The 27,995-nt window shown below is 35.7% G+C and overlaps 1 protein-coding gene across 1 annotated transcript in view; it reads right to left on the bottom strand.

Moving 5' to 3' along the window:
- LOC150110039 (acetoacetyl-CoA synthetase-like) overlaps positions 1-27,995 on the bottom strand; it is a 58,344-nt gene that overhangs the window by 29,608 nt on the left and 741 nt on the right. Inside the window, exons 2-12 of the mRNA XM_090390882.1 lie at positions 24,535-24,635; positions 24,004-24,121; positions 22,869-22,982; positions 16,434-16,531; positions 15,140-15,254; positions 14,889-14,970; positions 13,476-13,629; positions 11,681-11,761; positions 8,012-8,195; positions 4,622-4,744; positions 1,674-1,787 (exon numbers count right to left, since the gene is read on the bottom strand). Of these exons, the coding sequence (XP_090247008.1) occupies positions 1,674-1,787; positions 4,622-4,744; positions 8,012-8,195; positions 11,681-11,761; positions 13,476-13,629; positions 14,889-14,970; positions 15,140-15,254; positions 16,434-16,531; positions 22,869-22,982; positions 24,004-24,121; positions 24,535-24,635 (1,284 nt within the window). The remainder of the gene's footprint in view (positions 1-1,673; positions 1,788-4,621; positions 4,745-8,011; positions 8,196-11,680; positions 11,762-13,475; positions 13,630-14,888; positions 14,971-15,139; positions 15,255-16,433; positions 16,532-22,868; positions 22,983-24,003; positions 24,122-24,534; positions 24,636-27,995) is intronic.

Raw genomic sequence — 27,995 nt, 5'->3', positions numbered from 1 at the left:
TTTTTTTGTATAGAATCGTTATGGCGATATGATCACAATTCTCATGTAGGATCTTAACCTAATACTTGTGTTTAGCTAAAGAAAATTTGTATTATATATTCTTAGTATTGAATTGAGTTTTATTTGATAAAGAATGAATTGTACCATGTTTAAGAGTTCAATAAACTTTTGTTCATTGAAAATACAGTTGTCTGATATTGCCGCTCAATGCACCACTTGTAACAACGTACGAATAATCACGCAAGGGGAGGAAATTTGTTAAGTTACGAGATAAAGGTCACGACTGCATATTAGTTTCCCACTCAGATATATTTTGATAATTGCTCCTTGTTTTTGAATTTTATATCTTAAACTAAATGTCCTGAAAGGCACAGTATAAAATAAATATTTAGGGACACTAAGGGGAGGAGAAGTTTGAATATTTGTATTTGGGTGATATCTCGTATATAAATAAGATTTGCACAACGACAAGTAAGGTTTCACATGTAAGGATAGTTGAAAGCCTAATAATCGTAAAATGGGACGCAACACTGGACTCTTGTGGTGGGGGGGAACCTCGCATGACTGTTCCCAATGCTCCAGTTCATCTCACAAATATTAAATGTGTTAACATTCATGCCCACAAACCACGCAGTTACAACAGCAGCCTTATGACAGGAAGCATTGTCTTGTTAAAAGATACAATGGTCAGTTCTGTAGAAACGTCACAAAGTAGAAAGCATTTCATTGTCCAGAATATTCACCTACATCTCGGAGTTCAATGTTCGTGCCACCACAAACAGAGGTCCGAGGCTAAGCTAGGAAAAACAAAACCGTACCATCACACTGCTACTCTGGTAAGAGACTTCACTGGCATACACCACACTCACACGTCCATCTTCTTGATAGAGCGTAATTCGTCGCTCCATAACAAGATTTCCACGCTTCTACGTCCACTATACTTTATACTGTACCACTTTGCACCACAAGACGAGGCTATACTTTGGTTCGAGTAATGTAGGGCTTGAATATTACGATCCTACCATGGAACCCATGTTGTCAGCCTCGGTTCTGAATGTTTTTGTACAGATTCATCTTCCATTCATTGCCTGGGACTCCGCATTTAAACGCCTCGTCCGTCTAATGGCAGTTATTGCATAATATCCTTCATTTCACCGTACGGTCACGTTCGGTGTGAGTAGCGGGTTGTCCAGTGCAGGTAGCACTTGCAGTTGACTCCTTGCGTTTCCATCTCAGTATGCAATCACTGGTTGTTGAGCTCGGATGACCCGATTTTTCAACAACTTGCTGAACAGATAGGAGTGAATCCTGGCATCCGATCAAAATACCTCTTTCAAACTCCATCAGTTCCCTTTGAGCAGTCCTTTTACCTGGAACACAGTTGTACTGACTTGGTAGCATGATATTCCTTCAGTTTATACTAGTTATAAACACATCCAGTGCCGACTCTAGGTACAAGAGACCCCGGCCCAGGAGCCCAATGGCTTTGGGACGCCAAACATCATAAAAAAGCAATAGTATTACTCGAAGCGTTGGTACGAGCAATGCCCCCAGAATGTGTGTGTGTGTGTGTGTGTGTGTGTGTGTGTGTGTGTGTGTGTGTGTGTGTGTGTGTGTGTGTGTGTGTGTGTGTGTGTGTGTGTGTGTGTGTGTGTGTGTGTGTGTGACTATACCATTTTCATCCCAGCACTCAACGATCATTCCTAGGGTGGGGCTTGGACTCTCTCCTCGATAAATAGGCAGAGTAAAGTTAGAGTTGAAAAGCAAACATCCAATATCTGTTGACCCTGAAATGATAAACAAATGACAAGTTACAAACACTTCTATTATGTGTATTAATATTTAGAAAATTTTAACAAGCTGGAAATCAATTAATTTTAATAACCTCTTTTAGTATCTTTTAAAACATAATGCGAAAAATGTCCTACAAAAATACTACAATATTTTGACACGGTCTTATAAAGGAGGCTATAGATAACAGTAGGCTTGAAATGGAACATAATAGCAAATGTAAAATTCTAAAATGTGACCAATCAAAAAATTAAACATTGCAGAAAAAATGTGACCAACATAGTAGAAAACGTTAATACTGTAAAAATGTGAAAAATGAAAAATATAAACATTGTAAAATATGATCCTTTTGGCATTTGCTATATATCGGAGCAAAACACACAAGATATTATTAGCTGACGTAAAAATTATGAAAATGATAAATGTGTAGATTTTGCATTTGGGAATTACACATATTTTCAGTACACTTTACAAATGTAAGCAGCATTTGTACTTGAGAAATAATTATCGTACTGAAATACATTGGGACCGCAGATTGCAGGCATTAGTGAGACCTGGCTGTCAGAAACAGATATACTAACTGGTATCAAGTGTTAAGGGTTCAGTATTTTTAGGAAGGATAGACAAGAAAGGAGAAGAGGGGTGTGTTGCTAATGATATTGGATGGCTGAATCCAGATATTGTTGAGACTATGATTGTAGTACTAGTAACAGTATTTCATGTAGCAGTGAGTTTGAAATGTAAAGGTTTATAATGAAGCCTAACAAGATCAATTACATACCGAGGTTTGTTGCAGACCTAGTGAAACGGTTGCTAGTCATGAATAAATACATCACCAATTAACAACAATGTGTGTGAAGAGAATAATCGTGATGGTGGGGACTTTAATTATCGACACTGAATGAATAGAAGTAAACTCACATGAGCAGAATGACACTGAATTTATTGAGCTCTTGTGAGACAACTTCCTCAAGCAGTATGTGATAGAATGAACTCGAGGATCAAGTGTGTTATATCTGATTACAGTGTCATGGGGTGTTTCAGTTAAATACGTAACTATTCTGCCTCCAGTTGGTGACAGTGATCATGTAGGACTCACTTGGGAAGTGACTAAGTTTATGAAAATTCCATCCAGGTTACATGCTGAACTGCATGCTGAACCAGTAAAAAATAATGACCAACTGAAAAGTATGCTGGATTCTGCACTGTGGTATCAGTTGTTGGATGGAAAGGATATCGACAATATCTAAGAAGTGTTTAAAAATACCCAAGTGATGTCATATCAAAATGTGTCCACATAGTTCGAAGAACAAATAGGTAGGAATGAAATCGATGCGAAGGCTTATTAAGCAAGAGATTCGTAAGAAACGCATGATGTATGTGGAAGGAGTACCGTGTGAGTAAGGATGATGTTAGTTATGAAAATGATAACCGTCTAGAAGAGTCACAACCATTGTACTCAACTGAATGCAGGTGATGTGCGGATGGTAGGACAAAACAGGTTCAACTAATGAATGACCGTTTTGTTAAAAGCTATCAACCTGGATTATGCAACATTGCGCTAACTGCTATCTCTTCACTGGAGGAAGACACCCAGGTGTATGAAGAAGAGATATTAGAGCTGCTGCAAAGTGGATAAGAATTCGGCAATAGGGGCTGATGGGGAATATCCACATGGATGATGAACAGTATTCTACTGAACTGGCTATTAATTTGATCAGGATATATAATCTGAGTCTCAGTGCAGGGAAGATTCCTCGGGAGTGGAAAGAAAGTATGGTAATCCCATTGCACAAGGGCGATGCAAAGACTGATGAATCCATCTATCAACTTATCAGTGTCTCTGCAGTAGTGGATGAAGATTTTGGAAAAGTTGGGCATGGCACGCTTTCAGGAATGGGTTAACAGAGAATCTCCATTTTGCAATGAACAGCATGGGTTTACTAAGAAAGGATGTTTGAGCAACTTACTCACATTTCACAATAATGTTATCATCGCGCTATGATTGCCAATACAACTCAGATCATAATTGCAATGTTGAAACGAACTTTTACTTGTAAAGATAAGAATGTCATTTGGCCTCTTTACAAGGCCTTAATAAGACATCTCTCGGACTATTATGCGCTGGTCTGGTCTGCTGGTTTCGGTTATGATTCTAATATAGTGGAGAGAGTGCAAAGGAGAGTGTGAAAATGATATCAGGATTGTGGGATACTGATCATGAAGAGAGATTGAGAATTTGTCGACTGCAGATACTAGCAAACAGGAGAAAGAGAACCGACGTGATTGAGACTTAGAAACTTTTGAAAGGTTCATACAGTATTTCCGTTAATTGAATTTTTAATTTTATGGAAATGTCGAGAGAGAGCATTCTTGGAAGTTGAGAATAAATGCCGTCAAGAATGCTGCAAGGCTAGATTTTTCTCTCACGGAGTGGTACATATTTGGAATAGATTGTCATTGGATATTGTGTGTGCAAGTAACGTGAATGAATTCAAGAACAAGGCAGCTGGTGAGGGTAGTACGTGGCCTCCTTCGATGAGTTTCTGACACCCTACTGGAATCACTTACAATAATAATAATAATAATAATAATAATAATAATAATAATAATAATAATAATAATAATAATAATCTTTTGGTTGAAATTTCGGAAGAGATAAAATAAAACTGATTATCATAAGAATTAATTCTATTACATTCCTTTGAAAGGATTAATTCCGTCCTCTCAAATAAATCTAGTGTAATTAATCACTACGACAATCATACTTTAGATAAAAATCAGCGAAAATGAATTACAAACTTTAGTTATGAGTTGCATGTAGGCTTACCAAAGATGTCTGTTAAATATATGTCTGGTTTGATTTCACTGTACACATATTCCCACAGAACAGGGCTAAAGACGCATCCTCCTGCACCCAAACGACGTAAGCTTCGTAGGTTATGGGTTTTTGCTGGAAAAAAAATTTCCGAAGAAAACAATTAAAAATTTTGTTATTCATCAGAAAAAATAATATATATATATATATATATATATATATATATATATATATATGTTAAAGATACCAAGCTATTTTAAACCTGGTTTTACTCCATTTCCCAAGTAAGCAAACAAACAAACAAGTCAAGTTTGCGCCTGCAAGACTTGCAACACTTGCAGGCGCAAACTTGACTTGTTTGTCTGTTTGCTTACTTGGGAAATGGAGTAAAACCACGTTTAAAATAGCTTGGTATCTTTAACATTTATTATACCCAAGGTACAATACTTTCTACATATAAATATATATATATATATATATATTATAGATATATATATGTATGAGAACGCATCCGCTCTGCAACCAACACCCTGCGAATTCAAGTATCACTGTGGGCATGGATTTATGTGATCGCCATTAGGTAGAGAAATGAATTTCATCGTCCACTGTGTGTGTGTGTGTCAATCGCTCTGCCCATTGGAGGCCTGAAGTGTCTTGGAAAAGCTCAATGTTCGGTCTGCAGAGAGCAGAGTTTCCTGACAATCCTAACCCTGTGCCGTTGTCTATAATTAGATGAGTTTTATAGTTGATTTTCTTGTGAAAAGTGATATTTTTTAACATAAAAAAACAAATAGTTTGCTAATGAACAAAAGTATTGATGCGTATATTTATAATAAATCTCTTAATGTTGCTTCTTTCTTCAAATGGAATAGATGAACTGTTTTCGCTTGCAGTTTGCGAAATCGGTAGGATTCTCGATACTACCCGTCACGACTACTGAATTTTACATTTTAATAGCCAAAGTTCTCTCCTCCCAGACATGGTTCTCATCAGTCCTCTTGCTAACTAACCATGTGCTAACTCCATGTGCTAACAAGTATTGTACCCAAGGTACAATACTTTCTACATATAAATATATATATATATATATATTATAGATATATATATGTATGAGAACGCATCCGCTCTGCAACCAACACCCTGCGAATTCAAGTATCACTGTGGGCATGGATTTATGTGATCGCCATTAGGTAGAGAAATGAATTTCATCGTCCACTGTGTGTGTGTGTGTCAATCGCTCTGCCCATTGGAGGCCTGAAGTGTCTTGGAAAAGCTCAATGTTCGGTCTGCAGAGAGCAGAGTTTCCTGACAATCCTAACCCTGTGCCGTTGTCTATAATTAGATGAGTTTTATAGTTGATTTTCTTGTGAAAAGTGATATTTTTTAACATAAAAAAACAAATAGTTTGCTAATGAACAAAAGTATTGATGCGTATATTTATAATAAATCTCTTAATGTTGCTTCTTTCTTCAAATGGAATAGATGAACTGTTTTCGCTTGCAGTTTGCGAAATCGGTAGGATTCTCGATACTACCCGTCACGACTACTGAATTTTACATTTTAATAGCCAAAGTTCTCTCCTCCCAGACATGGTTCTCATCAGTCCTCTTGCCTAACTAACCATGTGCTAACTACTGAATGTGTAACTAATAATAGAGTTGAGTGTGTATAGGATTGCTTTTTTAATAACTAAAAATATGTTTGAAAAGCAATATATGTTATATTGAAATTTGACATTGATATCATACAGTCGGAGAACTCGAAGTTCGAACTTCATCTGAGACGGGAAAAACATTTATCGGGACTTTTCAGTTAAAGTGTTAGCTAGTTTGTTGTTGAAAGTTTTTCACTTGGTTATATTATAAATTAAAAACACCAAGAAATTATGTACTTGGTTTAATCCATTATCCAAGTGTAAACAAACAAAGTTTGCTCCTGAAGTATTTCAGGACTGGGGAAACTCGTGGCACAGGTGGTATGACTTCACATCACTTGCCTTAGTATCGTATAATGCAAAGCACATCTCCTTGCAGACATGTATAATGCTATGAATTATGGGATGGATCACCACCCAGACCGGTTTCGACCTTTATTGAGATCTCATCAGTGAGAGCCAGACCCTGAGGTGAGATACCAAGGTTGAAGTAATGCAGAAGTCATATTTTCCTAGATGAGTTGCCAAAAGGTGTTATTATTATTAAAATACTAAGGCAAGTGATGCGAACTCATACCACCTTTGCCACGAGTTGCCCCAGTCCTGAAAGATACTTCAGGCGCAAACTTCGTTTGCTTACTTACACTTGGATAATGGATTAAACCAAGTATATAATTTCTTGGTATCTTTAATTTGTTAACTAGTTTCATGCGATGGTGGAAGGGCTCCCCCTCCCAGAAACTAGATTTTTTTTTTCACAAAACTGACAGCATACAGGCAAGAGCATGACACGCAATTTGTAGAGGTGATACCCTGGCATCATAGATGATGCTGTTTAGAATGCAGTGTGAATAAAGTGATTTTATTCACACTGCGAAGACTGAAAATAAGTTACTGACAGCAACCATACTAAAACACTACTTTGATTCAAATTGTTTTGCTGGTGTGACAGAGTGGTTAGCATACCTACACCCTCCAACTAACAACAGGTTCAAATCTCGCCGTTGGCATTGATGTTTGCGAATGTCTTTAGGTGAGAGATGAATATTTCGTCGTTTGGTGCGGTGACTATCACACCGCTTATTCAACGGCTGAAATTACTTGAAAATGTTCCACGTTTTCTCTCAGAAGCAGGATATACGGATTATATAAAAATAAAATTAAAAAATTAATTAAAAATAATTAAAAAAACAATCTTTAGCCCATCTACAATGCTAATCTACTGTTAGTTTACATTTAATGGAAAAGAGTCACATAAAAAAATTAAAAATCTCTACTGAATATTTAAAACTAGGATCGGATACAAAGCTCTCAAATAAGTTCGCTCCCAACTAACTATAGCTGACATAAATATGGCTGTCACTATGCAAAAAAGCCATCGAGATTCTATATTTCAGGTATATTACACAAACTGATTCTTCAATGCAGAAACAAAGCTAGCAAACTACAGTGTTCTTTTCTTGTTAGTTTCAAGCTCAATAAGATGTAATCTATGTACCCCATATATACAGGACTTGATAGATTATGCAAAATCCTACTCGCTACGAAAAAAAAGAAAAAAGAAAAAAAGAAAAGAAATGTACTTGCTCAAGACCTTCCACCCCTCCCAATATTTTTAATGACACGTTTCATTAAAAAGTTGATAGGTGTTCCGAGTAATTAATGATGAAGTATCGTTATATAAAAGGAATGCATTTTAATTCATAAACTGAAATAAATACTTTCAATATCAGTAAATTGTATTTTACCTGGTTTTACTCCACTTGTTCTGAACGTATTCAAATCGAGAGGATACATAATCATATAAGTTATTCCTAGTTCATCGATCAAGTCCCACGCTGTCTTGGAATCAAATGGGGTTCCGTCGTACAATACGACACTGCAACCGGTAGCTATTTTCGTTACCATCAGCGTCCACATTGCCCATCCGACCTAATTGTGTGCACAAAACAAAGAGAATTCGTTTGATTATCGTATGGAATATGCAACAAGGAATACATTTAGTCCATATTATCACTACCAGGGAAAGATAATGCTGTAATCAATTAAACACAAAATAAATACACGTTCATAGTAACTTTTCTACCGTAGGTGCACTACGTTTTGTGGGGGAGATTCACAATAAAAAAAAGGATTTATAGGGACAAAAAGCATGCATTTTCATTTGCTTTTTTTTTTATTTTAGAAAATCAGTTAGAAAAACAGCTTTTTACCAATAACAATGACACCACTTACAACTGACATGTTTGGGTGAAAGAACCAACAAGAAACCCAACTGGATATTGTATTTCACACAATAGAGGGCGGGTCATTCTTTTCCAACAGCACATCATTACTCCATTCGTTTGATCCGTACCTTGCATTTGTGATTATGGAGAGAAATATTATGGAACATATTCTGAAAACATTAAGAACTTTATATCTGAAAGTATATTATAAACACATCATTATTATGCACCCTACGCAATACATTAAAAATGATGATATACCATTCGATCATCCAGAATGGAAGAATAGAAACCATATAGTCATCATTACACTATTCAATGGTAACTTAAAGAATGTAGTAGTCGTAATTCTTCAGGCCTCCAATATCTAGTTCTAGATGTTGAAGGCCTGAAGTGGTAAATGCCTTGTTTGATCAATAGAGCATGGATTCTGGTTTCTGTCCGGCAGCGCAAACCAGTTGCCAGATAGCATATGTGGCTTCAGCTATGAGATATTCCACCAGCTGGCACAAAATCTGGTACAAAGTCTAAAAAAAATATCTTGTTTGACCAATAGAGCATGGATTCTCGTTTATGTCCGGGTTTCTGTCTGGTTTCTGGTTTCTGCAGTGCAAACCAGTTGCCAGATAGCATATGTGGCTTCAGCTATGAGGTATTCTGCCAGCTGGTACAAAAGTGTTAATACATGCTCTGCTAAGCATGCCTAGAGGGAGTAGTTCAAGTAGTGGTATGTGGGAGGCGCTGTGGAGGTCACGATGTGTCAAGAAAAATGCTCGCATGAGTGTCATGCCCAAGACAATATCCTATCGCTGCATGTCATTTTCTCCCATTTAATTAAATTCATAAACAATGAAATATACAACAAACAATAACGGTTTCACTGCAATTAAGATAAATATCCATCAAAAACCAATTTCAGAGAAAAGATAAATCAAACAAGATTTACAAAACAAGTCAAAATTCCTACAAAAAAAAATCACTTTTATATCCATTTTATTAACATCCGTGGTATAAATGTCAAAATAAATAATGTACACATTTAAAGACATCTGGATCTCGTTCTCTTGAAAAACCCCAAACTGCAGCTGCATCCACTACAGTCCATGGTCACTTTTCAAATTATACACCGCACATTCCTTTCGTATCTGTGAAATCTATCACTGCTAGCCACAAAATGCCAAATTTATAATCTTCTGCTTTTGAGCTCCTCTGTCTCAAGGTTTCCTTGACCAGTAACATTCTTCTGCATTTAACGCTTTCAGAATATCTTCTGAAAACCACTCCTCCCCTTGCTATCACTGAAAGTCAACTTTTCTGCACTCAAATTATCCAAATGATGAGCTAAAGGATCTTCCTCAGCCATAGCCAAGTTAGCTTGTCTTGGGCGTGGACAGCGGGGTTTTTTCCGCCAATTTATCTGGGGTTTTTCATCCCGCAAGCAGGCAAACCGGCCCCGTGAACACACAGGGATACAGCCAGGAATACTTAAAGGCATAGGGGTGACCATCCTATCCTCGTACTTCGGTTACGAAATCCAAGCATGCGTGGAAGGTTGTGGGCCTTAAAGGCCTGTTAAAGCCATAGGGATATGAAATTATCCAAATAGAGAATTCGACTTCCTAGGTGATCTCAATGTCCTTAACTTCAACTAGCTTCCCTTAGTCAAGCTATTCATCGAGCTGGACAAGATGCAAAAGTATTTGCCATAAGTAACGACCTAACGCAAACCCTGCATCTATCAACCCTCTCGACTCTCCCAATACCCCAGACTGTTATTAACGAATTCACCTTCCATGTTCAGGGTAGAGGCTACTTCCTCCCGATAACTCAGACCCACTCTCACACAAAATGTCTTTCCTCCAACCACTCCAGACCTCAGCAACGGGGCGACCTCCCAACCTTCTACTCTTCATTTACATGGTAAGACTCTGCTTTAAGATTTCTTCTGCATTTATCTAAACATCTTCTTTCAGTGATTCACCTAAATTATTCTCACCTGCATGAAGGCTTTCATTCTTTATTCTACCAAAATTTCCAAGTCTTAGTTGTTGTTGTTGTTTTTTTTTAAAAAAAAGTATATCAAAGAGGATGGGAAAACTTATCACAGGTGAGTTGCATCAAGAATACCAGTTGCATACACAACCTACGTTGCAGCACGCAAAAAAATAAAAACAATCATAAAAAAATCCATTTATGACTTCATAAGAACAAACAGCAGAAATGTCACTTCTGTCTAATGACATTAGCGCCTTCTGGCCCTTTGCAAAGACTGTCAGGCGCAACTTCTGTTCACCTGCGCTTTCGCCTTTGTTTTCATCCAGATGGCATCATTTTACAATACTAAAAGGTAATGCTGACCTTCTGGCATGGTCTTTCCCTCCACAACTCATGGATAGATGACAAGAATTTCTTCCCATCATATCAGAAACTGAACGCCATATGCCTGCTCTCGTTTGTTTCTAAAGAAACTTCAGAGACATTCTAAACAGTTTGGACACTATAAGTCTTCCATTCTCAATGGCATCTCCCCTAGTGTACTCGAATGTGCTTCACAGCGATTCTTCTCTACTCGACTCACTTATCCAGTACATGCATGCATGCAAGCAAGCAAGCGCGTATTAATTCTATTCCAAAAAGGGAGATAAAAGCCTAATATCAAAATATCGACTAATCATATCACCTCAGTCCTTTCTAAAATAATGGAAAAATTCATCAGAAGACAACTTCTCCACTACCCAGAGGCCTGCCAGCTATTCAGCTATGAATTCCGCTATTCAATATCTGTCTCACAAATGCTCTCTCTCTCTCTCTCTCTCTCTCTCTCTCTCTCTCTCTCTCTCTCTCTCTCTCTCTCTCTCTCTCTCTTGTCTTCTCTTCTCCCAATTCTCTATCCTTGCTAAAGTGCTTTCATTCAGCTCCTTTCAGTTCGCCCTCTTAAAATAAAAGCCGCAGCTGCTTCCCACCGTCCCTTTTCAGTGCAACTGCAATTGCAAACACATCGAACCTTCTCCTCTGTTATTCTATTCACATCTATCCTCTGGAACCGATTATGCTGCCTCATGAAATCCTTCCAACAACCGAAACTTCCAGGTCTTCAACAAAATGTTACCAGATTTTTTCTTTCTCATCTTCTGTTACAAACAATAATAGTTAAACACTGTTCAAATACTAAGAGAGACTTCCACTTACCGTTGTGTACTGCATGCAAATGTCACTTCTAGAAATGTCAGCATGAAGAATGTCATCTTTCATTTGCTGAAGAAGAAATCCCTGAAAATATGTCCAGAATTTTAAAAACAGTGTATTAAAAGTAATGACGCAAAAATGATTTAGAAAGTTTTCTAACGCTATTTAGTTTATGTTTTCCATTTCATAATAATCAATGATTTCAATATCATACTTTCCCAGTTTGGTCTGTGTATGAAAATAAAATGAATGCTGTATTTAAAATGGCATGCTTTACTTTATCTTAGAACGTGAACTTGCTATGCGATAGTTTTTGACCGAAATAAGAACTCGTTGAGAATTCTCAGGTTGAGGTAGTTTTTATCAGCTGTGAAAAGAAATAATTGCAGGACTCTGTCCAGCATATTGGGTTGATTTAATAATACAATCTTACAGAGTGATAGTGGTAGTGGTTAAAACCTATAGGACACTATATGAACGAAATGGTTTAGTCCCAGTGAGACGTTTTATGGTCATGTAATCATATCTAGATTTCAAAACGTACATATTAAAGCAAAAAACTATGATATAAAGACATAAATTATTAATATTTTGTGTATCTAATAACGATATTAGGAAGAACCAAGGCTGAATATATCCTTACTTTAGGAAAGTGCAGCGATTCTACTGATATAATATCAGTAGAATGTCTGGGCCAACCGGCACAGACAGCGCGCTGTGGCTACTCAGCGCACCTAGCGGCAACAAACTGCCATTTGCTCCGTTCTGCTATGAGCATTAGTCGTCGAGTTACATCCACTGAAGTGAGCACATGAACAAGCTGTTCATCAGATTAGTGACAATGGAAGAGCTTGAAGAACAATGTGTGTGTGTTTGTGTGAAATTTTATACAGTCCTCCGCCTCAAACATAGGTGGAGGACTGTATAAGCCGAACGCAGTGCCATGAGTGGTTTAAGCATTTTAAAAAGCTTAGAACGTCGGTCGGTGAAGATCCCAGGACTGGACGATCTTCCACATCAACAAGACGACGACCATGTCAAGAGAGTTTGTGCTGTGATTCGTGGAAATCGTAGCTTAACTCTCCGAGAAGTTGCTGACGAAGTGGGCATCAGCATAGGATCTTGCCATCAAATTTTGACTGGTGCAAATTTCCTGCGTTTGCTGACTGACGATCAGAAAGAGAACTGTGTTGAAATCAGGCAGGAACTGCCCCATCCGCCCTATTCCGGAAGCAACCTTAGCCACCAGCAGACTTTTTCCTATTTCCCAAACTTTGAAAGGTCGTCGTTCCTAAACCACAGAAAAAATTCAGGAAAATGCAATAAAAGTACTGCGCGCCATCACAGAAAGTGCGTCCCAGGAAGCATTCCAACAATGGAAGAAACGTTGGGAACTGTGTACCGCAAGTAGAAGAGGACTACTTCGAAGGGGACAGTGCTTATAATGTTGTAAAATGAGCAATAAAGTCTTCATAGCAAAAGTTCGATTTTTTTTAACATGCCTTGTATATCTTATGTGACCCAAGAAAGGCCTTTTTAAATTTATAGTCTATTAGCACCGTGGATGGGTTAAGGATATTTCTATTTTTCTTAATTATATATAAATTTTAGGACAGGGCAACTCGTAAATGCCGGCGAGTTTATTCCTATGAAGTTTTAGTTTTTATTTATTTTTTGCACACGCACACACACACACACACACACACACACACACACACACACACACACACACACACACACACACACAATATATAAATAATAAAATAAAATAATAGACATTTTAATGCAAATGACTCACCCCTGCCGGTTGTGCGATTGCTTTTGGCGTGCCTGTAGTACCAGACGTGAAAGATATGCACATCGGATGATTAAAAGGTAGCTGCGCACACTCCAATTGTGGGATAGTGCCATCTGCATTTTTTCCCATTTCCAAAACGTCGTCCAAGAAATACCTGAAATGATTGAAATATTTCAATCAATTACATTAATGTATGCACGCGCTTCATAGCTTTAAATAAGCCCACATTCGGAGTATGTTTTATTATTTGGAAATGATACTTCCATAATAGCATTTAGAAGTAAAGAGACATTTTAATGCTTTGCTAATTGCATCACGGTTGACTTTAAGCATAGACGAAGCATGGCACTTCAAGCCCCATCCTGCTTATGTAGCAATCGAAAATTTAGAGTGATCTTGCGTCAGTAGATGCGAGATGCGGTCTCATAAGAACACTATTGCTATTGATTGAGGGATTATCCAACAGGATAATCCCTCAATCAATAGCAATTTCGGTTTCGAATGTTTAGAATTAAAAGTGGGGGGGGGGGGTTCAATTATCTTTGACAATTCAAAGTATTCCAAAGCCGAATTTTTTTTTCCCGCTTGGAGGGAGGGGGTTAAAAAAAAACATTGTTCCTTTCTGCGTTAAAGTAACTTATTGAGCTTTGGTTGTCCATGACCTCAACAGAATTTCTAAAAGATCTCAAATAGAAATTTAGTTAACGAAGTTAAGAATGCTTTTCTCGGTATTTTCAAGAGCAAGAAACAGTAAGTCTTTCTTTCTTTTTCTTTACTAGAAACTTTAATTTTTGCTTAATATTTTATTTATTTATTTTATATTATTATTATTATTATTATTATTATTATTATTATTATTATTATTATTATTATTATTATTATTATTGTTATTATTATTTGCAAATGAGTATGATAGTAACCGCTTTAAAGAATTCAGATACTAAATAAATAATTAGGTAATAACAGTTTTCATTAGATTTTAAGTGACTGAAATGGCAATGAATCCAAAAATATCACACTCTGATCACTTCGTTTTATTCGTTTTTTATTTTTTTGGTTTGTTTAAATGGATGTACATAAATTGGTTTTAGAAAAATGTACGAGATATTTATCCAATATCATTTCTATTCCTAATTAATACTAATTATTAAAATTTCCAGGCATTTTCTTATAAAAGACACATTTCTCTGATACAACGAGTATGATGTGGAGGCAGCAGGTTTTTTCGTTCTATAAAGCAGACAAACCGACCTGAGAACACACACAATTAACAAACATTGGAGATAGCAGCCATCATAGCCAGTCGGTCTCATGGAAATGAAGTTTATTTGGCCATAACAAGTGCTTGAGCCTATTAAAACGTTAGGAAGAAGGCAAGAAAATATATTCATAATTTGAAACATAGTATCTTACCAGTCAGGTAGCCCAGAGTAATCTCTAGATAACGAAGCATTACTGAATGGCACGATGATCACTTTCTCGAGGTCTGGAAGAGCTACAAAATGAATAAATTTCAAATCACTCATACATACATTTCGAACAAAATGCCGCTAGCGATGGAAAACTCAGTTTTCTATCCCTACATTCAAAAATCTGAAAAATGGAAGTATGTCTTAATCACAATAAGATTAAATAAATGAACAAATCGAAACACACGCATCTACCTTTTGTTATGCTCTTCAGTCTTTCTAAATAGTCGATTTTCTCTCCTTTGCAAATAGTAGAATCTATGCATAAGAGAACTTTGGGGCGAACTTGCACAAGTCTCTGTATCACGCCCTGAAATTGAAAGATCGACGCAATTTAAATAAAATGCTTGAGAAAATAATTAAGTAGCAGAAGTTTTGTGTCTACTGAAACTTCTAGATATTTTAACTTTGTCAATCATCAAATATTCTTTCAAGATGTATTTATAATTTGAAAGAGGGAAATGTCACATAGTGTAGAATTTCATAAAATATGGAAGGTGTGCACAAAGAAGTGTGTTAGGCCGCTCTTATTTATTTTATCTATTTATTTTAAAATTTTCTTTTTGTTTTACTTACGTTGTGTGCCGTATTAGAGTATTCGCTATGACGATGCTGCGTTACGCTAAAGAAATATTACCTATAAAACTGAATAAACTTTGGCTTATTTATTCATTCGTGTTTTAAATCCTTTTACATCATGAAAATAACGACAAAACAATTAGCACACATCAGAAGCAGTTGTTGTTGTTCCTTGATTTCAGTTCAAATATTAATTTATAGAGTCTCAAAATGTAGGATTTCCGTAACATATTTTTGAACTCGCTCATTTTCTTGGTAAATTTTCAAACTATAGTTAATTAGTACGGGTGAACCTTTCTGAATTGATTTTGTGCTTATGTAGAAATAAAATAAAATTGTTACAAAATAGATAAGTTAATGGGTTTCATGCCATTGACACTCGAGACTGATTAATTTCTCGTGGTGTAAGGATGAAGTAATAATAATAATCTTATATGCTCAGAGACTAATCCTATTCTCAAAAGGATCGCACACCATAAAATTTTGGGACTTTAATGTTAACCTTAAACGTTTATAAGCAATAAACCGACAGATGTTATTTTATTTTTTATCACGCGTGAAGAATAAAGCGAATGCAGAAAATCCTTCTTAACAGAGAGGAAAAACGCGTAGAACAAATTACCTGCAGGGCGCAAAATCAAAAAGAAAGGTAGACAAAATTTTTTACATTTATACAGTAAAATCTTATTAATCCCGTACTGTTTACATCAATAGTATGTAAAGTTTGCTGATAGCATTTTATCTTTTTTTTTTTAATCCAGTCTTCTTCTCATCTACCACGCTGCAGTTTATTTGTGTTTTGTGTCTGAGGCTAACATCGAAACGCCGCTTAAAGAAATTTAAATCAAAACTTATACTTAAAAGGAGAATCGTTTTATCTTTATCAGTACTTAAGTGGTTCTTTACTTACCATCTCCCCATAATCAATTGAAACAGGACTCCAAATTGCTCCGAAGCTTAACACTGCAAGCATGGTCATCACAGCAGGCGGAATGTTAGTGATGTAACCTGGCAAAGAGAAGAAGTTCAGAACGGTTAAATAACTGGCTGCAGATTGAAAAATACAGTGTTTTTCATGAGTAGTTAGTTCAAGTTAAAGCCTTATATTCACTGGCTTCATAGGAATTTCTCCCTTCCGGCTCTGAAGAAAACAAATGACTAAATACCCATGAAAATTACTTACCAATTAGGATCTTATCCTTTTAATAATATTATTATTGTTATGTGACGGCTCCAGGGAGTCCAGTGAGACTCATCGAGGGAGGACATCTACTCTACAACTCTCTGTCTCCACCAACTACAACGAACCGCAACTACACCAACGCCATCTACTGCCCACTAGTATTTCACAGACAATCACAAACATCCATGCCCAGATTCGAACCCGCACCCTTTTGGCCGGAGAGCGGATACGCTAACCACTCGGCCAACCAGGCTGGCTATAATATAACAGGAATAATGATATTCAAATAGGAAAGACGTTTACCAAGGCGCGTAATAGTGTATTACGCTAAAACATTTCAAAAGTTCTGCACACGTGTACTCTCTCTCTCTCGTTAAACCAATTTTTTTTTTCACAAAATACATTATACACCTTCATATAACTTCCATTCTGCTGTATTACTGCTGCTTCCTTATTATTTGTTTCAATAACAAAATACTGTTAGTTGACATAATCAAAAGAATTATAAAAACGGATAAAAATAAATAAACAATAAATAAAAAAACTCACGTACATTTTTATTAGATAAAATGTTCGCTTAAGTGTCACAGGCATTGTCACTATAGGAACAGAATGGGACTTAAACAATAATAGACAATTCTAAAAAGCGCCATCTGAGTAGCTTTAATAAGATAACTAAATAAGGTCAATAATAAGGTGCATTAAATTTATGTACCTACCTACCTACTAATGACAAAAATTAATCCACACGCTCACTTCGATACTTTATAAGGGGCAGCACGGTTTTGTGAAAGGTAGGTCTTGCCTCAGTAACTTGCTTACTTTCTATAATAAAGTAACAGTAGAGTTGGATAAAGGAAATCCTTACTCAGTGATATGGCTGGACTTTGCAAAGGCATTTCACAAGATTCCACACGAAACTCTTTTGCATAAATTAGAGCAAATGGGTATGAATCTGAAGCTGGTGTTTTGGATTAGAGGATGGCTGGTGGATAGATACCAAAGAGTGGTTTACAGAGGAGCTGAGTCCAGGAGAAGGCATGTGATTGGTGGTGTACCTCAAGGCTCACTGCTTGGTCCTCTATTGTTTAATTTGCACATCAATGATATTGGGAATACTTTGAAAGGAAACATCCACTTGTTTGCTGATGATGCAAAACTAGGAAGAGCGATAATCCATTCAGATGATGTAGATATCTTGCAGGATGACTTAAATAGGCTGAAGGTATGGACTAAGGTAAATGGCTGTCAGTTTAATGTGGCTACGAGTAAAGTGATACACTTCAGGAGGATGAGATCACATGCTGTTTACAATGTTAACAGAACTGAACAGCAAGAAGTTGACGAGGCAAGGGACTTGGGAGTTATTGTGGACAGAGAACTTAAGTTTAAAGGGCATATTGCAAAGATTGCCAAAAGACATTACATGGTTGATAAAGAACACACTAACAAGCAGGGATAAGGAAGTTATTGTTCCACTTTATAAGACATTAATAAGACCGCATTTGGACTATTGTGCACAGATCTGGTCACCTGGATTTCTTGGTGATGAAGAAATGGTGGAGAGGATTCAGAGGCGAGTTACAAAGATTGTTGAAGGCTTGTGGGATCTTCCCTACGAGGATAGATTGAAGATCTGCGGGCTCCAAAAACTAGCTGATAGACGTAGGAGAGGACATATGATAGAAGCATATAAATTATTAAAGGGATTTTACAGGATTGATACTGATGACATTTTTAAGTCCAGTGCAGGAAGGGAGAGAACGAGGGGCCATCCCTGGAGATTATGTAAGAGTGTGGTTAATAAGGGTGTTAGGACTAGATTTTTTACTTGGAGGGTTCTGAAGGGGTAGTTGTGAAATATTAATATTATGTGTTGCCAGAGGTTGTTGTGAATGCTTCGTCTGTGAATGAGTTTAAGGAGAAGTATGATAGGTATTGTGTAAATAATGGTTAGTGTGTCAATGCGGGATCTCTCACGATGAGTCTTTTGACTTCATGGAGACACTGTTATCATAATAATAATAATAATTGTTTTATTTTTTTTATTATATCTCAGATAAATTACATACATAGATACAGTAATAATTATATATACACGATTAACAATTATATAACAGATACTTGCAAGTTAATAATATTCTTAAATATTTTTTATGTCTCAGATAAACTGCATACATAGATACTGTAATAATTATATATATATATATAATATTTATAACACATTACAATTGTGAATAACAGATACTTGCAAGTTAATAATTTTCTTCCTCGAAGCTTAGCAGAGCTTATCTGAGGAAGATAATAGATGATAGATAGTGGTGGTTTCATGGTGATGTTTCTATACTGGTAGCAAGTCAGGTGTTGATTTTACTGTTTGTTGGTACGTGCTTAGAAAACTTCAACTCCTATTACAGTTTAACTTTTTTTTTTGCAAATAGGGTTGGATTTAGAAATGGTGTGTTTGTTTCTTTGTGTTCTTGTAGTGATGGTTTTTGAGAGGGGATTTGTCATAGGTTTGTGTGTGTGTGTATGTGTGTATGCATGTGGGGGGAGAGAGAAACTGGGATGGCTCTAATTTGCATTCTCGCTATAATATTTATATAGCGCCTGTTTCAGCTCTCTGTATGTTCCTAGGTTTCTGTTGAAGACTGGCAGTTTGTTTATCATATCAGATACATAGAAGTTTCGGGTGGCTTTGCCGTGATGATTGTCGTACTTATATGTTTTGACAGTGCGTGCCAATAATAATAATAATAATAATAATAATAATAATAATAATAATAATAACACGTAAACAAAATAAAGTGAGGAAAGATTAGAGGATTTAAACAGTACTATCTCCCACAAATGGTATAGACAGTAGACTATTGGATCTGTTTAAGTTAGGACAATGAAGAAAAGTTTCATACCCTTCTTTATAAAGACGTCCTATGAGAAAACGACTTATATGAAGGAATTTTGTCTTCCAATAAACTCTATGTCTCTTGTCAATAGCATACTCCACAAGTCGAGACTGTTCAGACTCATGGTATTTAATATGACTTCTGTTTCTCTAGGCCAGTGGTGGCGAACCTTTTTATGTGCACGTGCCAAAAATTTAAAAATCGAGTTGCTGACGTGATAGTGCGTTCCAGAAATTTACCAATCGAATTGCTGACATGCCGGGCAGTTTTTAATACGGGAAATATTAATAGAAAAATTAATCTAAGTTCATTAATTATTTATTTATAAATTTATAATATATATATATATATATATATTATAAATAATTATTTATAATTTTATAAATAATATTTTATTTTATTTATAATATTTATTTATATATAAATTTATAATATGATTCAGTGTAAAATTGATTATTGTATTATTAAACTGATTTTAATGATGGTTTAAAAAAAAAACGGTAGTGAGAAGTATATTTATGCAATGTAACTCGCCATAGGAGGATGTGATCTTTCGGCGAAACGCTTACCGTATTTACTCGAATATAACTTGCTCTCGCGTATAACTTGCACCCAATTTTATTTTATGAAAAAATACATTAAAAAGTTTTGCATATACTTCGCACACGAAAATTGTTTAAACATGTTCACATCTAGGCGATAGTAACTCACTCTCCTCGGTTAACAACACGCCCTCCCCAAAAGCCATTATACTGCAGGTGCACGAAAAACAAGTACAGTAGTTTTTTGTATCCCTGAATAAGGTACAGAGCCTTTTGCAGTCTGTGTAATATATTTCTAAACAAATAGCGCAATTAGAAACAGCTGGAATAAAAATGTCGGTAACTAATGAATCACATGTCCCCTCCCACAGAAACTATGCTATATAGACTCAAGAAAAACATGTATTGCACAGGAAACACAGTATCTAACTAAAAACTATTGTCCAATTTTTCAATTACATGACTGGCAGGTTCAACTCATACAACGTTTCAACCAAGGGTTGAAACCTTGTGTGAGTTGAGCCCGCCGGTAATGAGAAGTTCCGTGGGAACGATAAACGACACCGTCGTGAATGAGTTAAAACTAAGAAATATATAGCGAATGTTGTTATGACAGTTTCAGATGTTATGGAATTCGGTTGGAGAGAATTAGCATTTCAACTCAACAATTGTCGGTTGCCTTTGTCTTTGGTTTGCGCGATCTTTTGTTAATACTGCACCAATCATATGCACGTCTTCATAGCTGCTCTCTCTCTCATGTAAAGCAAAATTTGACTTGCCAGTATTGTAACAATTTAAAAAAAAGATTGAATAATTTATAAGCTTATGAATGCATATCACCTGTAAATCGTCAACGTGCCAGCAAATTCTCGCGCGTGCCATAGGTTCGCCATCTAGGCTCTAGATGAATAAAAGCAGAACTTCCGATTAGTCCTAAATAAGATAAATCACAAGAGCAAAATCTGGTGAATGTGTGGATAATTGAAAGGTGGAAGCTTGTCCTTAGTAGAAACGATCAAGATGAGAATTTTTCGGATGGAGTGAAAGACAACAAAATATTTACTGGTTTTAAAACTTTTGTTATGCGTTCAGTAATGCCATGCTCATAAAGGTTAGGAATGCGAGTTGTTTCTTTTATATTGTAAGAGGTAAAGATTCTATAACTGTTAAAAGATTTTTTATGAAAGAATCCTTCAATCCGTTAAATATAAAAGTTGAATTAATATGTTTTATACTTTTTGCAAAAGTTCGGCTGAAAAGCATAAACAATGAGCACCATTTAAGGGCTTAATAGTTCCAGCCTTTTGACTAGAATGGTGATTTGACTGAGCGTGATTATGACGGCCTCTATGAGTCTTCTTCCGAAAAACAGAAAAATATAGATTTCCATCTGGTTGGGCTAATCAGTTTGCTGCTTTACTTCTAAAATGAATTGGATCCTGGGATGAAGTGCATTTAATTTAGCAAGAAACTGTTGTAACTCAGAGAAAGGACCATTACAAATTGCAAAAATATTACCGGCATGTTTGTGTCAAAGTGTAGGTGAAATGTTATCAAAAATAAGTTGTTCAAAGTGTTCCATGAAGAAATTGGCGATAGTAGGAGAAATAGAATTGTCCATGGTGTTCCTTAGATTTGTTGATGTAATTTGTTTTTCAAGGAGTAATACGTATTTGATATGTATTACACAGTCAAATAGTTTAACAACATCTGAAGGAACTTCTTCTTGAAGTAATTCAAGCGTTTCAGATAAAGGAACACTAGTAAACAAGGAATCAGCATCTAAACTAATCTATCTGAAACGTTCAAATGAAGATCAGAAAATTTATGTTAAAATTCGAAATGTTTTTACATAAGCAGCAGTTCTTCTAGTTGACGATGCAAGTAAATTGATTAAGAATTTATAAAATGTATAAGTTTGACATCCTATACAGTCCACAACGGGTCTTAATGGAGTACCTGATTTATGAATTTTAGGAAGACCTTACGATCTAGTTGGACGGCCAAAGAAGGTTTTAAGCTTTTTGTTTTGATCTTCATCCCAATTAGAAACATTATCGATAAGATAATTAAGTCTGATTAGCTGCTGTATATATATATTAATTGCTCTCACATTAGCTGCTCAGGTGGTGCTTTTTAGAAGAATTGTCTGTTATTGTTTAATTACCGTTCTATTCCTGGACGATTCCTATGATACTTAAACGAAAAGCTTAAGCTAATAAATATTTATGTCACTTTTAATCGGTTTTTATAATTATTTTAGTTCGCTGTTATTATCACTACTATTACTGTTCGGTAAATCTCTTTTTATGCGTTTAATTAATCGGGTTACTTCAGTGAGAGCCTCGTCAGATGTAGTGAATTGTTATCTACGAAGTGTTTCTTTCATCTTATAGAACACATCGAAGTCGGGGGTAGCTTGTCACTACTGGGGATAGGATATAATTTAAATTATATTCTTCCGCTATTCTGAAGTATTTCGTGGAACAAGAGCACTGAAAAGAGAAAACGAGCAAGCAATATGTTTACTAAAAGTGTGGTTACAACTAACGTGAAAGTGGAACTTACTACATCATCCCACTGACCACGAACGTGTGTTGTACACAACGTTTTGAAATTAGCGCACAAACATTGGGAAATCTTAAGGCTGTGAAATCAATTAATATCGGAAGTATCGCATTGTGGAGAATCCAGCATTAAATTTATGTACCTACCAGCAACTACGTCGTGTTTTGATACACCAAATCTCTTGAGTGCTGAAGCATACAAAGCAACCATTTGATTGAGCTCAGAGAAGGTTATTTTCTTAAATCCGTTCTTTGTTTCACCTAGGAATAAATTACTGTGTCAAAATAACAAAGGATAAATAAACAATGTTAATTATATATATATTCATTTGACCCTTGAACAACGCGGGGATTAGGGGCGCCGGTCTTCCGCGATGTTCGAAGATCTGCATGTAACTTTTGACTCCCAAAAACTTATTAACACACATTTTGTATGTTATATGTATTATATATTGCATCCTTACAATAAAGTAAGCTAGTGAAAAGAAAGTGTTATTAAGAAAATCATAAGGAAGAGAAAATTACATTTATGCGTATTATAAACACTAGACATCAGAAATGAAAAGATAATGTGAAAAATAAATTTATATTTATCTATATGTTTAACCATTCATGCGTTGATAATGAAGAAGCACTAATATGTTTGCATTATGGTGGTCTAGTACAAACGATACGATTGCTTCGTAGCCTAGCCTATACACTAATGAATGAATCGTTAAAAATTTATTTTTTATTTTATGCTAATTAATTAATTTAGCTAATTGATAACAGTTCATTTTATACAACTATGATTTAATACCGCATCTTTACGTTTGTTCACATTTCTCTCTGCGAATGGCGCCATACGGTCTGTATCTGTATCTATAAGTTTTGATAAATTTTAACTTTTTATAACAGATTTGTGTATACTTTATAGTAAATGATAAAATAGACTAGTATCTACATATATTTTATGCATTCATGACATACCTAACGTTTTCATATTTTCATATTTTTTCCCGATATTTCTAAGCTATGCGGCTCGTCTGCGAGTTTTTTCAAATTTTCGCAAATCTTCCAAAACATTTTCCAATATATTTATTGAAAAAAAAAAAAAAAAAATCCGCGTATAAATAGATACGCGCAGTTCAAACCCGCGTTCTTCAAGGGTCAACTGTATGTATATATTTACGACTTAGATAAGTTATAAAGTCATTTTGATTAAATTTCGTATATAATGATTGCTTTAACTTTATGAATCATAGCCGAATCTATAATAAAGAGATTCCGTGAAACTTCATACCGCCGACGTAATAAGCCACGTGATCATCTTTATAGCGAAGAATATTTTCTGTATAATTTAGACGCGCTCCATGGAACCATTCAGGTGTATCTTCGAATTTAGTGTTTGTATCGATAACCTAAAAAAAAAAAAAAAAAAAAATCACACTTTAAAGCTTAAAAATAATTTTGGATAAAGCGAGTAATTATCACAAATTCATCTTATTATTTACTATTGGATAAATATTTAGTAAGGTTCAAAAAGCTACTTTCTTTCTCTTTTTATTTTCTGCGAAAATTGTATGAACTAGAAATAAATTTAGTTGATTTTACATCATTAATTAACAATCATGAAGGATTAAAATTTCAAACAAAAATCATTTTGGATATCCTTATTTGCCCATCCTTGAAACTTTCATTGAAAATTAACATGAAGCAAACATTAAAGTAAAAAAAAAAAATTTAATTCCTCTCGCACAAATTATTGAAAACTATACAATAATAGAGTATACTAAAATGCCTTTACATCTGAATTAATAAGACCCTTTTATACCTTTTGATAAGGAGCCGAATGGATAATTTTGGTATATTTCCAAAGCTCTTCCCAGAATTCCGTATTATTTTTGGCCCAGTCATAGAGATCCCAGTAGTTGCCTATCGAAAATAAAATATAGTTATTGAAGTTTGGAATAAAATTGAATTATTGTAGAGTTTTAAATTTGCTCTCAATATAACTGAAACTTCTGTAAAACAATTTAATGAAATATCGAAATCTATCCGGTTTCTGTTTGCCATCTTTTAACAGAGTTAAAAGGAATAGTAAATACCTATTTTTTTTATTTGCCTATTTTTTGAGGGACAGATAAATATGTTTAGTTAGTCCAGTAAGATATGCACATCTCTCTCTCTCTCTCTCTCTCTCTCTCTCTCTCTCTCTCTCTCTCTCTTGTTTATAAAGCTTATGTATAACGTCATCATGGAGCTTGGAAAATCGTATGCTAATTAGTTTGACTACAGTGGTCATTAGGTGCTGTGATTCAGCTACTCGTAGTTTTTTTGAGCACTGAATTAATCGGTTGCCCAGTGTTTTATTTTCTCGGAATGTTCAGGTTTTCTCATCACAAACTCTTGAAACACAGTTGATAGTAGTGTTTAGACTTGTGGAGTCCTTGACGTTATCGCTGTAAATGACCTTTGTCTCCACGTTGAAGATTGATAATAATCGCTTTATTCACAAATACGAAGATCTTATTATCTCAGCTAACTATATAGACTTTGGTTTCAAAACCTGAATATACGTAATATCCCGTAAATTTTATGAAAAAACTTTAACTTTGAATTATGACGGTACGCAATGATTTTACGCTTAGTTATAAAATAGGTCCTCAGTTGTGACTCAGGTTAATCAGGATCAACCGTTAACCAATACTTTCTGTTAATAATAAGAAATTATTAAAGCATTGCATCGAGAAAAACAAACCATTACATATACGCGCGCGCGCGTGTGTATGTGTGTGTATATATATACATACATACACACACACACACACAGAGAGGGGGCTCAGAGGGTATTTTAGTTAAAGATGTAACTATTCTGCCTCCGGTTGGTGACATTGATCATGTAGTACTCACTTGGGAAGTGGCTAACTTTATGAATCTTCCATTCAGAAAAGGTTACATGATGGATTACAAAGCAGGAAATTATGACCACCAGAGGAGCATGCTGGATTCTGCGCCGTGGTATCAGTTCTTGGATGGATATCGACAATGCCTGAGAAGTGTTTCAAAAATACTTAAGTGATGCGAGATCAGAACGTGTCCCTAGAGTTCGAAGAATAAATAGAGTAGGAGTGAAATGAATGTGTAATCTAATAAAGTAAGAGATTCGTAAGAAAAGGATGACGTGGAAGGAATACCGTGTGCATAAGGATTTTGTCCGTTAAGAAAATTATAAGCAGCAGGCCAGAAGACACATAAGTGTTGTTCAGAAAGTTAACTCTGAATATGAATCAAACCTGTTCTGCAAGCTAAAGAGAACTCAACAAAAGAATTCTATCCCGATGCATGTAAAAGAAAGAAAGAATTAATCCGTAAAGAATGAATGTGAAATGAATGAAAGAATGAATGTGTCGACTGGTATATGTAACATTAAACTCACTGCTACTTCTTCAGTAGATGAAGAAACTCAGGTGTATGAGGAGGAGGAGGTATTAGAACACTTGCACAAACTAAATAAGAATTCTGCAATAGAGACTGACAGGATATCTGGACTGATGCAAATAAAGTGTTTTCAGCTGAAATGGCTATTCCTTTGACCAGACTATATAATTTGACTCTCAGAACAGGGACGATTCCGCAGGAGTGAACAAAACATGTATGGTAATCCCAATGAATGTACAAGGATAGCATAAAGACTGATGTGCCAACTATCAGCTTATCACTTGTCTCTGGAGGGAATGATAAAGATACCAGAAAATTTGGTTAGAGCTCGCATTCAGAAATCGATTGACCGTGAAAATATACTTTGCATTGAACAGCATGGGTTGAATAAGAGAAATTAAGGTTTCTGCAGCTTGCTCACATTTTATAATAATAATGTTACCATTGAGTTAGACAAAGGGGAATAGATACACCATGATGCTTTTGGATTTTGCTAAGACTCTTGACAGAATACAGCATGATAAACTGTTGCATAAATTGGAGAAAATGGGATTGGATTATAAATTATTGGCTTGGGTAAGAGGATGGATGAATGTCACATCTCAAAAGTGGTATATACGCAATGTGAATCTGCAAGATTTAAGATAACCAGTGGTGTACCAGTGGACAAAGGATCAGTCCTTGGTCCACTGTTATTCAATCTGTACTAATGACACCCGAAAGGATTTGACATGCACCTTACAGCTACTCGCTAATGATTCAAAGATAGGTATGGTAATCATTGCTGATAATTTGAACAGACTGAGTTGTGATCATGCGAAAATGGCTATGAATTCAGTATTAATAAATATAAAAATTCATACACATTGGTGTTATTAGATATCCAATGTCGTATTATATAGATGGAGTTATGCCAGAAGAAACTGATAAGGCTAGGGACCTTGGGGTGTTAATAGATAGGAAGTTGAAGTTCTGGGGTTCAGCAAATATTGCAAATACAATTTATTTATACAACAATATTATCTTAAAAGATAATTTCAATGCTGAAACGAACGTTCACATTCTTAGATAAGAATGTCATTTTGCTTCTTTACAAGGCCTTGATAAGACCTCACTTGGACTGGTCTCAGTTGCGCAGGTCTCCGCTGCGATTCTCATACGGTGAAGAGAGTGCAAAGGGGAGTGCTAAAACGATATTAGGATTGTGGAATGCTGATTATGAAGACATACTGAGAATTTGTCGACCGCAGACATTACCAAACAGGGGAAAGAGGAGATATGTGATTGCAAACTTTAGAAACAGTCATACAGAATTTCTGTTGATGAAAGTTTTCACTTTATGGAGGGCGGGGAAAGGACGCGAGGGCATCCTGGATAGATTTTTTTTTTATCATAGAGTGATGAGTGTTCGACTGGATTGCTAGTGTGTGTGTGCATTCAGGAAGTAAGTGACTCATCGAGAAAGGTCATAAATAATATTAGCACCAGCTGTCATACCCGTTCGTGAATTCACACACACACACACACACACACACACACACACACACACACACACACACACACACACACACACACACACACACACACACACACACACACACACACACACACACACACACACACACACACACACACACACACACACACACACACACACAATGGCACTCCATTTCGAACACGCACCACTCTATGATGGAAACTGTTGAACTGAAAAGAATGTGTCCCAAGCTGCTCTTTTGTATGATGAACAGGCATTCTCATCCAGTTCGCAACCATGAAAACATTTGAAGAACTTAAATTTGAAATTCTTTCTCAGTGAATAGGAAGAATTTCTTATCACTAAAAAAGAAGATA

Source organism: Typopeltis vanoorti, chromosome 1 (assembly GCF_054136105.1).
Source record: "Typopeltis vanoorti isolate ZY-2024b chromosome 1, IOZ_Tvanoo_1.0, whole genome shotgun sequence".
Lineage (NCBI taxonomy): Eukaryota > Metazoa > Arthropoda > Arachnida > Uropygi > Thelyphonidae > Typopeltis > Typopeltis vanoorti.
The sequence above is the reverse complement of the archived record's forward strand: the minus strand, read 5'-3'. Positions and strand labels throughout refer to the sequence as shown.